This window comes from Synchiropus splendidus, chromosome 13, assembly GCF_027744825.2.
Source record: "Synchiropus splendidus isolate RoL2022-P1 chromosome 13, RoL_Sspl_1.0, whole genome shotgun sequence".
Lineage (NCBI taxonomy): Eukaryota > Metazoa > Chordata > Actinopteri > Syngnathiformes > Callionymidae > Synchiropus > Synchiropus splendidus.
Genome location: NC_071346.1, coordinates 9,488,082 through 9,505,278, shown reverse-complemented (window position 1 = coordinate 9,505,278; position 17,197 = coordinate 9,488,082). Strand labels below are relative to the sequence as shown.

At 43.6% G+C, this 17,197-nt stretch overlaps 1 protein-coding gene across 6 annotated transcripts in view; it reads right to left on the bottom strand.

Annotated features, from left to right (window-relative positions):
- Positions 1–240: 240 nt before the first annotated feature.
- LOC128769584 (dipeptidyl aminopeptidase-like protein 6) overlaps positions 241–17,197 on the bottom strand; it is a 65,641-nt gene continuing 48,684 nt past the window's right edge. For 3 of the 6 annotated variants that reach the window (XM_053883417.1, XM_053883412.1, XM_053883416.1), the window contains exons 2-24: positions 16,299–16,413; positions 15,094–15,192; positions 13,233–13,327; positions 13,090–13,164; positions 12,979–13,031; positions 12,692–12,773; positions 7,445–7,565; positions 5,692–5,846; positions 5,483–5,580; positions 5,295–5,421; positions 5,168–5,206; positions 4,834–5,108; positions 4,492–4,539; positions 4,303–4,415; positions 3,166–3,213; positions 2,996–3,094; positions 2,864–2,933; positions 2,587–2,781; positions 2,302–2,522; positions 2,026–2,081; positions 1,859–1,931; positions 1,723–1,796; positions 241–1,191 (exon numbers count right to left, since the gene is read on the bottom strand). In XM_053883417.1, coding sequence (XP_053739392.1) covers positions 1,045–1,191; positions 1,723–1,796; positions 1,859–1,931; positions 2,026–2,081; positions 2,302–2,522; positions 2,587–2,781; positions 2,864–2,933; positions 2,996–3,094; positions 3,166–3,213; positions 4,303–4,415; positions 4,492–4,539; positions 4,834–5,108; positions 5,168–5,206; positions 5,295–5,421; positions 5,483–5,580; positions 5,692–5,846; positions 7,445–7,565; positions 12,692–12,773; positions 12,979–13,031; positions 13,090–13,164; positions 13,233–13,327; positions 15,094–15,192; positions 16,299–16,413 — 2,478 coding nt within the window. In that variant the 3' untranslated portion in view covers positions 241–1,044. The remainder of the gene's footprint in view (positions 1,192–1,722; positions 1,797–1,858; positions 1,932–2,025; positions 2,082–2,301; positions 2,523–2,586; positions 2,782–2,863; positions 2,934–2,995; positions 3,095–3,165; positions 3,214–4,302; positions 4,416–4,491; positions 4,540–4,833; positions 5,109–5,167; positions 5,207–5,294; positions 5,422–5,482; positions 5,581–5,691; positions 5,847–7,444; positions 7,566–12,691; positions 12,774–12,978; positions 13,032–13,089; positions 13,165–13,232; positions 13,328–15,093; positions 15,193–16,298; positions 16,414–17,197) is intronic. The other 3 variants (XM_053883418.1, XM_053883413.1, XM_053883415.1) reach the window with 3 other exon arrangements.

The following is a 17,197-nucleotide window of genomic DNA, read 5'->3' as shown; positions in this document are numbered from 1 at the left end:
GTGCGAATCATAAGGGTTAGTGAAAAATTAAATTCCATTGTTGTGTTTTTGTTTTGTTCGTACATGAACACTTAAACTTACCTAGCTTTATTGCAGAAAAATTGAAATTCGTTCCATAAAATTTGGATTTATTATTAAACTTTTGATTTCTGTACTTCATTTCATTGACCGGTTAAATGAGGAACTGGACAACTCTACATTTGAAAATGCTTTATATACAAGGTGCACATAGTACATAAAGACTCAAACAATATGATATTTATACACTTTGTACATCAGCTGACTGGAAACCACTGACAAAAACACACAAGTTAAAGTCTGTCACAAAACCATGAATAATCGAGGAGTTAATGCACCGGTCTGAACATAAATGCCAAGTGATCTTGAAGATCTCTCCCTGTATGAGGACAGAAGGACTTCACAGGACGGAATAGTTAAAAACCTTTTTATCTTGACTTGTGTTACCGACAGCGTACGACTCGGACAAAGGCCTGCTCACATTCACGCGTTTCAGTGTCATGTGGGGTCACGGCGAGAACTTCCACCCACACTAAGGCACAGTGACTGAAAGAACCTAAGTATGCGGGGGATAAAAGAGATGAATACCATTCCTATGCTATGTTTTGTTGATTATTTCATGCCTTATTCCGGGACTGGTCCATCACCTGTGGAATAACAGTTAAAACAAAAATGTTTGTGCTGATATATGACCTCTTAATGTTTACTGTGTTTACAGAAACTCGATAGTTAAACTGCCTGTGATGTCTCAAAGATCACATCTGTCCAGTCCAAGAGGGTTTTCCAGTGTGTCCACGAGGCGGCGTGAGAGGTTGGCTGTGTGCAGGTAAACTGAAATTTTCATGTCTCTCTTTCTCAGGAGCAGGCGAGATCGAGGCCGCGGCGTCGAAGCGCATGCAGGATCTGCACTTCAGAGTCCAGCTTGAACCAGATCGGACATCAGGAGGTGGGCCCATTGTGTTGGGAGATATCTGTTGCATATTGTGCTGTTGGTGCTGGTCCACGGTGAGTCGGTGAGCGGGGGTCTTAGCTGTCGTCCTCGTCGTCGTCTTGCTGGTCGTCCTTCACTTTCTCTGGTACCCGGAAACACTCCTCAAAGAAGTTGACCAGCGACTGGCTGAGATGCTGCTGTGTTCCTTCGCTGTGGAGGAAGTGTCCTTCGTCTGGGTAGATCTGTGGAACAGCCAGAATTATTTCATTTCCCACTGAGCAATAGCACAGCAAGCCACTTCTTATCATTTAGATGAAGTGTAGCTAAACAACTACAAAATATTAGGCTGTTATTTATGCATTTTATAGAAAAATATTGCGTATAAACAATCCAAATCTCATTCTTAGTTCTCATCATTGACAACTATATATATATATATATATATATATATATATATATATATATATATATATATATATATACTGTATATACTTTATATATATGTAGTTTAGTTGATAGTTTATTTTATTTTTAGTGTAGTTGATACACATATATTATGATAAATATTAATATTTAACAGTAAAATGCCAAATATATACACATACACATGATATATATGATGATAAGCAGATTCAAATTCAGATTCTGAAACGTTACTTCTATACGGCAATCTCCAAGTTCGCCACTAGATGTCGGCCTTTGACAGTGTAACATGGGTAGGACATGTTTCACTATCATTCCATGCATAGAAATACAATAGAATACATAGAAACCTGTAAGGTGTAGTTCGCCCTCTCACTGATGAGATGGTTGATGAACTTTGCCGTGTGCTGGAAGTGGACCTTTTCTGTTGGGGGTGAGCAGAGAGATCAGAGCGGCTCGCTTGAATCCCAGTCACAGTGTTGTTACCGTCGGCAGTGGGGTGAATGATCAGGTAGTGTTTGTCCAGCAGCTGAGCCGCTCTGTGCGCGAGGTTGGCCATCTGAGTGGAAGACACGCCACATTCATCACCTCCTTTCTGTCACTCAACCTAAATCATCAGGCTCTATATGGTGAGCAGGAGATGTGAACGGTACCGTGTAGACTCGTGAATCTGTTCTGGATCCCAGGTATCGCTCCGAAAATGCTGACGCTGCAGACGGAGAAAGTTATGGTTAGAAAGATTTACAGTTTTCAGAAGGCGTTGTGATTTAGCATGAGTGACATTTATTAGTGCAGCACTGTGGGGGAGGATCTTAAAAAAAAGGTTCAAATCCCACTGAGGTGGGATATTTTTTGCCAAATTTAAATGAAAAAAGAAATTTATTTGAACTTTTCCACATTTTTTTTCTGTGTCTTGAGTTGTGTTTTACCGTAAATCTCGAAGTCTGTAATGGGAGAAACTGCCGTTCCACATTTCAGTTGGGTGAATTCTTCTGAGCTCAGCAGCATGGTGGCCAAATACCCTCCGTACGCCTGCAAACACATGGACATAGGCCGCAGTGGAAGCACCTGGTCTCCTGGTCTCCACCATCTTACCCTCCCATGTACTCCTATTCGGGTCTTATCGACGTACGGCTCTTTGGATATGAACCTAGAAAAAAAGAGAGTGGGTTCAGCTCAGTCAAGCGTCTGAGCGAAGGAGGCGGCGCTCGGACCTGAGGGCCTCCAGCTGATCCCGCTCCTCCAGCTTCCCCAGTCTCTGCTTGACTTTGTGCAGGAGGTTGGTGCCCTGGAAGCCGCTGCCGTGGCCGTCGAAGCGGATGACGATGGTGCTGAAGCTGCTGACCAAAGCGGTGGTCCAGTCCACCTGGAACTGCTCCGTGACCATCTGACCGCCGGGCGTGCCGTCGCTGCGGAGCACACGTGGGACTCTGACTCCAGTCTGTCTATTGATACATGATGGGATTCTTCCAAACCACGTCGGCTACTCACACGAGCAGCAGCAGGGGGTAATGAGCCGTGTCCACGAACCCAGCTGGCTTCAGTATCTGCAACGTCAAAGCTGCGACACAGAGATCAGTCACCGGCTCTGCCCCGGACACCACGAGCCACCTGTGCACGTACTGTAGTCGTCGATGGTGATGGTCTCGTACTCCACTCTGGGCATCTGCATGTTGTTGTATGTGTTGTTGACCCGCTCATTGACCTCGATGTCGAACAGCTCTGGAGGGAGCGGAACCATTAACACTCTCCCGGGTTGAGATGAAGAAGTTAGGAATCCCAGAGTCACTCACTCTGTTTGTCCTCAGTGCGATAGGCGGCCACACTTGGTATGTCCGGACCTGCCATGATATGTAGAAGAAAAAACATGAATCGAAAGAGACCAACATTTAAAAAGAAATATTATAATGACTGTAGTAGTATAAGACAGTGATATATAAAAATGTAAAAAGAAAATTTCACATTTTTAAATATGAATAAAAATGCAAGTATATAGACACAAAATGAGAAAAACGTTTTAATGTAAAAAAAAATTAACATTGATCACAGAATTTATTTTAATAAATTATATATAAAAGATATATAAAACATAAATACTAGTGGTGGTGGTTGAGTGGGACGAGGAAGAGTAATGATTAGTAGCAGGCAGATATGCAGCCAATACACAATGGACTAGGTCGATTTCTGTACCCAAATATTGATGCCCAACACGTATTTTATCTCTATAATCTGTTATTTATAGTCTGAGTGCAATGCGCCAAATCGGACAGGAGGTGGCAGTGGCGTCACGCAGCATCTGTAACACTCACACACCTGAGCTGTGAGGAAGAGGCTCGAGGGAATGAGTGAGGAAACCTTCAGAGCACTGGAGAAAATCCACATTTTGTCACCTCAGTCGCCTGAAAGGTGATTTCTCCTCGTGATGCCATTGTCTCCTGTTTCATAGAGTCACACTAACCCTTTTTTCTGCCCTCTTGTCTTGACAGAAGCAGCTACTAGAAAGCAGGCATCAGTGTGAATTTACATTGCTCTTTTGTTTGTCAGGAGACTTGAATTCAGCGCTGCTCTCTGCCACCATGACTCTCCTTTAAGTGCAGCCGATGATGAATGAAGGTAGCGCTGGGGCACAAATGGCTAAGAGGGAACCAGTTGCCATGGAAACAACAGCATTTAGCGCTCACTCCGAGGGACACATGTTTTCATTTTATCCATACAGTGTTTGTTTCCTCCGACACAGAAGTGCGCTTGTTTAGCGCAAACAAAAGGACCTGCGACTGTGTCCTCGTGAAAAGATCCGAGGCTGACAAAGAGATCTACTTCACTTGGATCTTCATTCACTTCCACTCAGTGCTTTAGTTCTCCGGGCTGCGCCGGCGTGACACCAGCTTCTTCTTCAGTAAGAGAAGTCACTTCAGGTGGAGGACACTTACCTTTGCAGTGGAGCAAGAAGAAGCGCATGTCGTGGCTGAAAGAAACGTCCACGTAGCCGCACTTGAACTCGCAGGAGAGGCAGCAGCGATTGAAGGGCGGAATTGTGTCGGCGCTGAACGGTGGAATAGTATCTTTGAGAATCCAGCGCTCAGAAGGAAGGACAGGGAGTGTCAAAGAAGCGTTTGTACCTGTACAAGTGGCGACGTTTGGGGTCGTCCTCGGTGCTCAAGAAATATCTGGGGAACAGAAGGAGTCCAATTGAATTATGTGCTCGGCTGAATGCACCTTTGAAGACGTTTAAGTCCAGAAAGACATAAAAGGATCGGCTGAGTCTCAGCGAAATAAATGGTGAAAAAGTATCCAACACTCCCAATTTTTTTTTAAAGTTGAAGGTACTGAGGTTTTTGTTATTTAGTTTAGTTAAACACATGTTGATGACTTATGACATGCTACAGCAGGTGACTGAAGCTAATGCTTTTATTTTGAAAAGCAAGTCCCTGTTTTGTTTAAATGCAGTGTCTGTGTCTGACATGAGGTTTCTTCTCTGATCGTAGGCCAGGATCTTGGTGACGTCCCAGTCCCCAGAGGTCAGCGAGTTCAAGATGTCCGTACTGGTGTTCAGCTGCCAGGGAAACACACAAGAGTACGCTGAGTATCCGACAAGCCTCCAACAAGTGAAGACGGGCGGTTGGACTACCATGGAAGTGGACATGGAAATGTGGAAGAACTTCCCCCGGCCTCCTTGAGGAATCGCTCTGGTGAAGAAGAACTTGAGGCCGTCGTGTGAAAAGAGCGGCGCTTCGTTCTGGTGTAAGGTGAGACGTCAGTCTTTCCAGGATGTTTTCTTCAATGAAAAACACTCACCTGTCTGTGCAACCAGCTCTCGCTCTCATCCTCGTGTTTCTGAGCGCAAAGAACACATTTAAACCCCGTTATTTATATATAGCCTTCTGTTTGTTGGGGTGTCACAGCTGACGTGAACGTCCATCACCTTAATGCAGACGCCGGTGGTGGCCTCACACAGCGTCAGTATGGAGTTGTTCTGCGCTCTGTTCAGCCAGTTGACGGCCAGTTTGGTGCTTGTGGCCCACTTCACCATGGTGATGTAATATTCCCTTCTGCAGACGTGAAATTTGTTTGAGTGTTTGGCGCTTCGTCGCCTGACAGTCGGTCACTCACCCAATTCGGGGGTCATCGGGCTTCTTCATCACCACGGTGTGCAGAGGGCCGTTGAGACTAGCCACCGACAGGTGGACCAGCGGGTTCTCCTCGCCCGCCTGGACACCAGATACAGGGGTTCGGATTACAGGTGGAACACCGGATACACGTGTTGTTTTCAAGCTCCGACGAGTTGAACGGAGACGTGACAGTTGGGTGTGAACACCGACCTTGGGGTAGTGGTATTCCAGGCTGTTGGGGTAGGTTGTCCCCGTGAAGAAGGGCACCTCCATCTTTGGCACCAGGGTGTCGTTGATGGTCATGTACGCCAGGCGCAGGCCGTCTGGAGACCACCAGTGAGCTAGCTGCGTCTGCAGGATCTCCTCTGTGACATGGCAACACACAGGACTCAGACGAACGGGATCTCGCGAGGTTTGACCGCAAGGTGGCAGAAGAGTCCCATTTTTAGATTTGTGTGAAGTTGACTTTTTTTTTTTCCAACGTAACTTCTATCTAATAATTTAATAGAACTAACAACGTTTCTGCATTCTGTGTTGCTGTTCCACAACAAAGTGTTTTGTTGCGCTTTTAAAAAAAGGAAAGTCATATTCATGAATTATATATGTTGTTATTCATTTTTAAAATTAATATTATGGCTTCTGAAGCAAAGCACAGATGTAATGAGAGATATATGTACATAAGAAAAAAAAACAGATCACTTCCGTAAGTACAAATAATAGAAAAAGAAAAGTATTTATTGCTACAGTGTTGAAAAATAGATATTTTCTTTCAGAGAATGTTGTTAAAATAAGCAAAAATGCCACAGAAGATATCATTTTCTATGTGATTTTAATTGGGGCAGTCGAGCTGTTTACCATTATAAGACAGTGATTAATCTCTGCATGTATTTATACTGGGGGAGGCAGTCGGAGTGCCTGAGGGGGAACCCACGTACCCAAGCATCAAATCCCATGGAGAAGACAGAAAGAAGGCTGGTGGCTGCAAAATGCTTGATACAGTGATGGCTCAAGATGTGTTCTTCAGTGGGAAGGGACGGTGTTCTACACAGCGTGAGAGCTATTTTAGAAAATAACTCAGATTCTCCGGTGAAATATGAAACAAAAATGATGGACAAATTCCATAATTGGTCCATAAAAGTGCAAGCAGGTCACTAAAACACTGCTGATGAGTGTGTTTAGTATTCACGACGCTTTCAATCGACCATTATTTATGCTCCTAAATAATACACAGCGGGAGCATCAGTTACATCAGCGTCTGAGTGACTAATGGCTGCTATGAATATGCATCGGTATCTCATTAATAAACAGTGAAGTACGAATAAATGTAACTATATTTTTCAGGGATTTGTGGAGAAAGGGAATTCTGGATCGGATTATCATTGTATAGTTGTTGTCAGGATCCCAGCTCATTCTATGCGACACAGTTTCCCAACATCAGCCCCGCTCAGCAGACACGAATGAATGAGTCAGAGACAAGCTCTGGGATGTTTGGAGTGGGAGGAGCAGCCACAGGCATCCAGCTGAGCGCCATCAAACAGAAACACAAACACTCATCACACCGGCGCTGGGTGAAGATGTCAGACTTTTTCAAACTGCGGAGCGATTGTCGAGGCTGGATGAGTTAAGAAAGAGAAATATTTACACCCCTGTCTGAACACTGGTCAGTAGTTTTAGCTGCACTGTACTGTGCTTCGCCTTCTCAGTCACTTTATCTACCTAGACTATCCATAATGGAGGCTTCAACCCTTCAAGGTCAGCGACAGCCAACTGGATTAGAAGCAGTGAAGTCCTGCACTTCCTCAGCTCACCTACGTCTGTCCTTTCCTTTGTAGCACATGCTTCGGTCTCTCACCAAAAAAAGAATCCTTCACAAAGACCTTAGGTTCAATAGTTCCTTTTAAAAAAATCTCTATTTTAAAAGCACTCTCGGTTGAGTTTTTTTTATTTTTTTAATCTCCCATACCTTCGTAGAGCCAGTCAGCGAGGCCGTTGAAAACCACCCCCTCTTTGCCCGTGGAGACCAGGCGGATCGATCGGCTCTCCACCGTCGCCCTGTAGTAGATGTTGTTTTCAAATATGAAGAGCTGCAAGGAAAAAAACAGGCACGTTTGTAGCCCCAACGCAAACTTCATCGCAGGCAGACTAAATGGAAATGAGGTAGAAGCCTAGATTTCTACTTAATGACTCTGTGGATGCGAACACCTCCAGCACTTTGTTATGACTCGACGCCGATTTGAGCTTTGCATCATTACTGCATCCGCCTCAGAGGGAGTGTGAAACCTCTCTGCTGCTCATCAAGAGTTGGCAAACTTTCCTCAGGCAGAAGGGAGTTTGCATCTCTCCAAATCCAAACATGTTTTTTGTTGCCCTTTGTACAAACAGTACTGGAGCTGTGAAAATGTACCAAGTGGAAAGCTGTTCAGAACAGCGGTTCTTCACCATAAGGCCGAGGCCCATGGTTGGGCCGCGAGCGCCCCTTAGAGGGCCGCGAGACGCTGACTTTTAATACACTCACCACCTATGGTGGCAGTAGTGTGTCACTGAATTGACTTGACAGCTGCAAATCTGTTATAGTTACCAACTATGGATAAGTTCTTGAAAAGACAAAATGATAAAGAAAGTGACCTTTCTGTTGGAGTAGTTTTTCAAATGAATCAGAACATTTTATGCCGAAACTTTCATTTAAACTTTACTTATCTTCTGTAGAGTTCGTATATGACAAAGAAAATATGTTATGATATTTAGACGTTGTTTTATTATATCTATTTTATTCCGAATTTTATTCATAATGTACAGTGTTTACAGTTTTCTCAACATTTTGCATCAAGAGCATTTTTTTCTTCTTTTTTTCTTTAGTAAATTTAATAAAGATGACTTGCACCTGCTTTTGGACTTTTCCATGACAAATATCTTTGTGCTCATCACATGGTTTCATGTTATTTCACAAGGTTTTGGTTTGTTGTTATTGAACACGAACGACATCAGTAATTCTGAAATCTGAAATCGGTATTCACAGTCATGAATGAGTTCTATTCCGAGAATGGGCCACGGACGCATTGGGACGTATCTGGAAAAGTTGGGCCCCGATATCAGAAAGGTGAAGAACCCCTGGTTTAAAACGTCACAGACACTAACTTTTGGCAAAAAAAAATCAATCTTGTTAATATTTACAATAAGCTGAATCAGCACTTCTCTGTCATCCACTTTTGTTGTTGTGAAGTCTTACTTTATCACGTTTTTTATTAGATAACATCATCACGTACAATAAATAAACAAAAAAAAAAGCTTTTTTTTAAATGAGTGTTTTTTTCTGAGTGTCGATTAATTCCCCCCATATCCTCCAGGGGGCTCTGTAACGCTCCTCTGCTCTTCTGCTCAAATAAAGCAGCAAAATTCCAACAGAAAATGCAAAACATGAGTGAAACTATACGTTATGCATTATTTCCATTCTAAACATTCTCTCTAGCTTAGTGTTCCTGTCTTAGTTTCAGGGACTGAGATCCTCTATTCACGTTGTAAGAAGCGAGACAATGAATGTAACGGCAGCCATTCCTCCTTCTTTGTCGGGTTTTGCTGTGCTTTGTGGCGATTTATTCATTTGAATTCCAGGAGCTTTTGTGGCCCTGAAAGAAAGTCCGTTTGTCGGCGATGGTGGAGGACGGCAGTGAAGATTACGCTGATGGCTGGTGATGGCCAGCAGACGCACGTCCAGCCTCAGAATCATGGAGCAACACGGCATCAAAGATAGAAGCAGTGTCTCAGTACAATGAAGATCCTGATGCTGATGAGCCCTCGACAGACAGATGCAGGCACTTGAAGAGTTTCTCGGATGAAACACAGAAGATTGAAGGGGCTCGACTAAAAACCTCTTTGGTTGAGAGGGAAACTTCAAAAAGCAACCCAAGAAGCTCGGCTTCTCATCTACGGTTGCCGTTGAGCAAATCAAAGTTTTACATTGTGGGATCAACATCAGAGGGGAAACAGATCAATGCAGAGCAGTGTAAAAGCAAACCAAACCAGCTGTTGGCGAGGGTTGCAAAACTACCAGGGGATGAAGCGAAACCACAGGCAGCTTTCAAAGAGTTCACGCTCAAAAACGCTATGTTTGAAGGAAATACGACTCAATCTTGGCTCAGCGCCCAACGCCAAGCCCTGCATTTCAACTATGTTTCAGGGCAAAGTCGACGGTCTGAGCCAACACTTGTGAGGGGGAAGGTGATATGATGCTGCACGTTAGTTTAGTCCAGAGCGGTGTAATGCATAGTAGTAATGCATGACTATTTCAAACAAAGTAATCCAATTAAAGTTACTTATCTAAGTCACCGTGCGTTACTATTGTCACCATTGTCGGGATGTGAAATATTACCATTTGCTTTCTACAACTGCGTCTTTGGGCATGACGTCATGTGCGGGACACGCCAGTCACATTTTCAACACACGGGCAGCTCACGTGTCAAGCTGCCGGCTACATGGCAGTAAATAACAGGCGTGAGGAGAGAGGCGCACCTTTCTAGCTGAAAATACAGCCACTACTTTGAATGAGTGTCTGCTATAGATGACAGTATTAACCCTGCAGAGTCCACCAATGCGCAGATTCACCAGTTAAAGAGAGACAAATAAAGTAGCCTCGCAGATTTGTTGAAAGTGCGGAATAAAAAAAACAGTACCAGTTTTTGTTTTTTTTAATTCTATTGATAGGTCAAGTTGAACAACACTTATGATAGACTTTTTGTCTTTTATAGATTACTTTCTCTTTGGTGCAGGAAGAGACGGTACTGATGTGATGTACTGATGTTGCATTTGCTCTTAAAAGTCAGAAATAAAATGATCCGAGGCGTGACGGAGCGTAGAGGCGAGTAACAGCAGCCACTTAAGTGCTGCTGCCTCCAGGTGGCCAACAGGAGACGTGACACACTGAGACTTACTAATCTTTTGCCTTGTAGTTAAAAAAAAGCAAAAAAGTAAAATAATAAAAAATAATGGGGCATTCCAATTCATTATTGTATTATATATATATCAATTTGTTTTCATACTTGTTGCTGTTGTGTGTGATTTTTGCTCCAATGGATGAGAGTGTCATAGTAAAACATTGACTGTACATTCATATAACTGAGATTGTGCTAAAAAAATGACCCCAAACATGGAAAAACACTGGACCCCCAAGAACTCCAACCTCCAAATTGACACAAAAGATAGTGTTCATGCAATGAGAGCTGTCGTGGACTGTCAAATGTAACTTGACAAGTAACTTGTAATCCAACTTAGTTACTTTTAAATTCAAGTAATCTGTAAAGTAACTGAGTTACTTTTTGAGAGCGCAGTCAGTAGTCGGATTACTTTTTCAAAGTAACTATGGCAACACTGAATGTGAGCCGTGTTTACTTGGCTTCCCCCCAAAGCTGAATGATCTGACGTGAGTCAGAATCCAAGCCCTTGTCAAATTTCTCTTTTAATTTCACTCCCTCTGTCCAACAAGAGTGAGATTCAGTGCTTTGCTTGACACCAGATTTACTTGTTCTAACAGGAAAATCTGTCCTTTAAACTGGTCCAAGCTGGTCCGCCCACATCTTCCCAGCGACACATCACTCCTGTCCTCAAACTTAAAAGCCTCATCTAACCATTATTTACAATGACACCCACCCTCAGTCTCACCTGCACGTCTGGGTCAACTTGACTTTTCCGTGTTAATGCTCGGGATGTTTTTTACCTCCTTGATCCTTGAGCTATAATGGTTCAATTATCCATGAGCCAGTTCAGTTCTGCCACCTGCTTCTTGTTTCCTCCGCCCTTGTTCGCCATTTCCCACCAACACAAGCTGATTTTTGTTAGCTCTTATTTCCTCCCTTTCTCCGAAGTGCGGGATTTCAACCGCCACCTTGTTTTGTTAGATTTTATTTGACTTTAAATTATTAAATATCATTCACCTTGCTGCTGGTTACCACTCGCACTTGGGTTCCGTGCACATAAACTGCTAAAAAAGCTAGCTAGTTGATGCAAAAATAATTTCATTTTAATTACGTTTTATCTAAAATAATTCACTAAATGTATAATTTGATTAAATAAACTGCCAGTTTTTAAACTTATATTGTACTTATACGCTTCAGTTTTTGCCTGGGACGAAAAATGGGACACAAATAAGCTATTTACAATAACTAAATGTAAATAATTTCACTTTTGTCACAATAAAATATTCAGTTTTCAGTTGTAAAATTATTACTTAAAAATCTATTTTTAATTTCTCCTTAAGTCAGTGCTTCTAAAATAGCATCAATTCATATATTTACTGCTACCAAGAACAATATCATGAAGTATATTTTATTTGAGTGTAAAAACATTAAATTAACACACTACTTTTAATTTTTTACTTTTTTGTTTTACTCATTAAATGCAAAAAAAGGACATTTATTTATGTATGACAGGATAATAGTGGGCACAGATATTTCATCCGTCCATCTATGCTATAAATAATACATGAAATAAAATAATTTCTGCAATTTAATGCACCGTTTTACTCTACTATTCGGCCATTTTGGCTCACGATTATCTGGTTTATTAAAAGTACGATTTGGACCAACTTTTAGGTTTGTTCAACCACATGTCGCTAAAAATATTCTTGGCGTCGCCACTCGGTCTCTGTAAGGTTCCAAAGCGACATTAAACGACAAAAGCGTTTGTTATCGTGTGCGGCCTCCGTATGAAGGAGGATGAATCGGTCAAAAAAATGCCAAACGCCTCTAAATTGAAACCCAATTAAAGAGTCCGGTTTAATTTGGCCAGATGGACTCAAGTCTTGGACAAAGTGAATCCCCCAAAGTCGTCGAAGAGACACAATCGCACGTATAAGCGGAAACACACACTGTCACTGGTGTCACGGTCCAATCCCGGGTTGTGCCACGAAGAGGCCATCTGCCGCGCTCGCGCTTGTTTGTTTGTGTTGGGAAGTTTTGAAACTCTGGGAAGTTAAAGTAGGACAGTCGGGCAACTTGGGTCCTGTGAAGGAGCCAGGAACTGAGGCAGTTTGCGGCATTTGAATTGTACATGAAAATAAGCCGGTGCGATCAGAGTGAAGGAGAAGATGGGAGAAAAGCGAAGAAGAGAATGCAGGCGAGGTGGACAGAGTTTTAAACATGAAGTAGTTGTGTGAGCTGCGACATGAAATGATCGTTCACAGTGGAGCAGGAGGACAAGTTTAGATCTGGAGATATCTTACCAGCTGCTGGCCCTTCGGCCCCCAGCCAGCGAACTGCAGGACCGCTTCGTGCACCTCAGGCGGACTCAGGGGCCACGTTTCCCTGCAGCCAAGAGCATCAAAAATAAGCAACATCTCAGCCCGGAATGACTCTGTATGTGCTAATCCACGACTGAATTATTTATTATTAACTGGTTTTATTTGAGGACGCGGTGCCGAAAACTAGGATGAAATGGAATGTACAGTGAGGATGAGGAAGTGAAGGCAGGGCTTGACTGAATAATAATTTGTCAGGGGAAACATCTTACTGCGTCACCAGGCTGTAGATGATGTATTTAGCCTCGAACGAGTGTCGATAAATCTGTGGAGACAAATGAGTCAGAGTGGAAGAAAACTCCAGCGACCTTGGAGTTGGTTACCATTTTCAAGTCAAAGGCGAAGAGGACGTGCTGCATGTCTGGAGACACTTGGTACCTGGCCGCTTTGGCTCTTTCCTGGAAGAGATCAGGAGGTAGGTGAACAAACCGTGGCCTGTTGTTGCGTTGGGAAACACGGCACTCACAAATAACTGGTACGAAACCACGATGCTCCTCTCCATCGAGGAGACGTTGAGCCGAACAACGTCTCCGTCTCTCGTTCGGTAAAGCAGTTCATCGTCTGCAAACAAATTTCAAGTTAATTCTCATAATAATAACGTCTGGCAGCTTCAGTAATAGTATTTTTAAAATGTAATTTTCCTCTCGGAAATATGTTTCTATTAATTAGACTGCGCTGAACCGGCTGTTCAAAAAGCAATTCCAACGTTTAATGAGATTTGCAGGGAAAAAAAGCCCCAAACAAATGGTTTCATTTGAATGTTTCATTGTGAAATCATGAGAAGTTTTGGGACGTTTCGCCAGTTAAGATCAGGACCAGCTTAAAATGAGCCTTTGACATGGCTCATTGATAAGCACAACTTACGCTTTTATTTCCGACCCAAAATGCTTTAGGACGAGGCTCCACTCGGACGCAGATCAAGCGCTGGTCGTAATGAAGTCGCTGTGAGAAGATCTGAGTTGGACCTCACTGAGAGGAATTACGCCGCTGCGGTTGCCAAAGTAGCCGTTTTAATTTCCTCCAAAGTCACATTTGTGAAGCGAAATCAGCCACAGATGTCACCGACGTTTTGTGTATCCGAGAGAGAAACCGAGTCCAAAGACTAGCGAGCCGAACGGTGATCAAAGAGCAGGCGGGATCAGTTGCGTTCGGCTGAGAATGAAGCCCACGAAATATTGATGAGGACTACTGAGGTGTGCTCGCCGTCAGATGGTCGCTGGCACTGAACGGGATCTGGTTGCATTCACTTCTCCGACAGGTAGCAATGTCGCAGGAGTGATTGACAGGTTTCTCCAGGAGGACGCCTTTGTCACGGGGGTGGACGATTGACACGGCGAATTAGCTAACTATGCTAATGATTTACACAAGGACAGCAGGTTTTTTTTGAAATACCATTAAAAAAAGTTCTTTCATATCCTGAGAATTTCAATAGGAATATTTACAAATACTAAAATGCCATTTTGATAAACATAAATTTAGCAATTCTCTGTGCTTGCTAAGCTAAGCACAGTGAATTGCGGAGAGACCAGTGCGCTGCTCACCCGTAACCCAACCAGTTGTTCTTGTAAGGAGAAAATCTGACAAACTTTGGTGGATTATTGCCTCTTTAAATTTATTTTGAGTCAAGAATCTCACAATATTGATATTAGTAGATACTTTCCAAGCCAGTTTTATAAGAGATAAGCATCTCTTCAGAATCTTGACTAAATGTGGTGCTCCTTTGACAGATTCTAACCACTAAAATGAAGGGTTTAAAAAACACTATCCCATTCATGTCACCTTGGTTCTGGCCTACATCCTCGATGGTCCATCTTTAGGAGGGAAAACGGTGTCACCAGTTGTGGAGTTGAAGATGAGGACACCACATTTGTACTGACCTAACTTGAGTAATAGCAGTCAGTTGATCTGAATTCATAAGACAGGAAATTTGCTCCAAAAATCGGCAGGAGGTCGACTCTGTCTTTATAACTGCGAGGGCAGATGTTTGTTTTCAAATGTCAGGATCCCAAATTCACAAATTATTTTTATAGACGCGCCTCTCCTTTAGACTGAGAGACTCACATGCTGGCAGAAATAAAACCTTTGGAAAGCTTTAAATACATATCCACCTCTTCATCTGCATATCCATGTTTCCCTGCCGCTGCCGATAAATACCACCGCGCCTCCAAAATATCACCTCCGTGAAAGCTGCGCGATGGTTTTAGGGCTGGAAACAGAGCCGCTCTGACATTCTGATTCTGGAGAAGCGACGATGGTCGTCATGTTTCGTCTGGATTTGTGGTTTGACGCGCACAAATGTCGAAGAGCGAAGCAGGAGGTTGACTCACCGCTGAGCCACCGAGCCTCGGGGTCGTGGATGCGGAGGTCTGGGCTGTAAACATCTTCTACTGTCACCTTCTTCTTCAGGGCCAGGCTGTCGTCCTCACCTGCCGAGGAGAGAAAAATACTCATCACACTAAAAGTTGGGATCGCTTCACATGTCAAGTCCATTTTAACGGGTGTTTTCTACATGGTTTCCTGAGCTTTCATTCTCGCACAACTTTCTTGCTCCTACAAAGGCCTCTTAGAAAAATGCTGGGTTGTACAAATCCACAGAAAACTTTCAGTGTTCTTGTCTAAGAATGTTGCCTGAGGGTCTCACCCACAGACTAGAGCGCTACAATAATAAGCCCCCGTGTCTCGGGGGATCTCAATACAACAGCGTTGCCATCGCCGGAGCAATTTAGAGCCAGAAATACGGTTCAGGCGAAGCTCTATTGATCCAGGTGCAGACGCTCAGCTCAGCGGTGCGACACCTCCTCCGAACTGAAAACCAAAAGTGACGCTGACAGCTGATCTGCTGGTGGACCGGAGAACACAGATGAGTTAGTTCTGAGCGACGCACAGCCAGCGTCTCGTGCAGCTGCCGCTCTCAGAAACGCTTATTTGGTAGACGTGGCTGACAACTGCAGGAATCACTCTGCTGCTGCTCCTTTGTCAGACACAGAGGGAGGAGAGAGCTGGGTTCGTCTAAATAGGCTGTCACACATTGTCAAGTGTTTATTTGACTTGAGAATTCAGAGTAAAAGCGTCGGTGTAAGTGCCGGCTGTGACACGGTGCCAGTCTGACAAATGGCTGCAGCTATTACTCGGTAATCATCTCCATTAAACAGGCGCCGGCTACGTTACACATTAAAAAGCCCATTACCTGCTGAGAGGATGACCTCGCCTCTTTCTAAGATCTTAGAGTGATCTGCAGCAGGAGAGCAGAATGAGTGCCGACGGATTAAAAACGATGCGGGAAAAGTCTCATCCGTGAACATTCCAGCCTTAAAATGTCTGGTTTCACTTCACGTCTGACCTCTTCACCTTGGTTCTTTTCATAGAAAATGGAGCCAAAATGACAATAAAGCCACCACTCTATCTTCTTAAACTGGAGTTTTGACAGTAACCTTGAAGTGTAGAATCATAACTGGAGCGTATCCCAGCTACCTAGGGTGAGACGGAGGAAAGCTCAGTGGCCTCCCAGTGATAGCCGTGTGTGTGTACGTACGAGGGGTGAGCAGGATCACTGAGGTGACAATGAGGGAGCAGATGATGATGATGACCAGCAGAGCGATGGCGATCCCCTTCCAGTTCCTCTGCGGCGGCGCGCTGCCCACCAGGTCCTGGAACACAACATCACACCCATCACTTTTTATTGGCAGCAACAGAGCAGGGTGATTTGAAGAGCAAAGCTACAGTAGCGGCAGGTGTTTTGCTCTGCTCCGCTGGAGGTCCAGCAGAAGTTTCTCCAACAAGTCCGACAGGAGTGAGCGATGCGCAGGTTCAGCCTCGCCCCCGCTGCTCGCATGCGAGGAGACCCTGCAGCTCCGCCTGATAGCTGGCTCCCAGCGACACCAGAGTCGGAGTAATGAGCTGCTCTCCTGACACCGCGCAGCAGATGGTGGAGGACTAATCAGCAATACTCCAAACACACACAGCACAAATCCAAGCAAAAATAGTTTGAGAGAGGGAGCAGGCGAGACTCACCTCCACACCGTCAGGTCTCCTGCCAGCTACATGGTGTTAGGAAACTGAAACCTTTCATGAGATGTGAGCAACGTGCGGCTCGGGAGCCACCTGTGAGCTTTGCTTGGTGGTGAGTGAACTGTGAACACATCTCATTGAATTTATTTATCTATTTCCATTCATCATGACATTTTTTCCTTTTTAAAAAAAAAAATATTTTTTACCTTTATTTTGATAAATTGACTTTTATTTTTTGTCACTCAAATGTATCAAATGATTAATCAAGTTTATATATCTATCAAATATATCTATTTGAATTTTTTTTAAACCTGGATTTTTACTATGCATTTTACATTCACATCCACCTGACTGTTTATTTCAGTCTTTTTACATTTTTGATGCTATATTTTTGCATAATGGAGCTGCTTTCCTACTAATTCA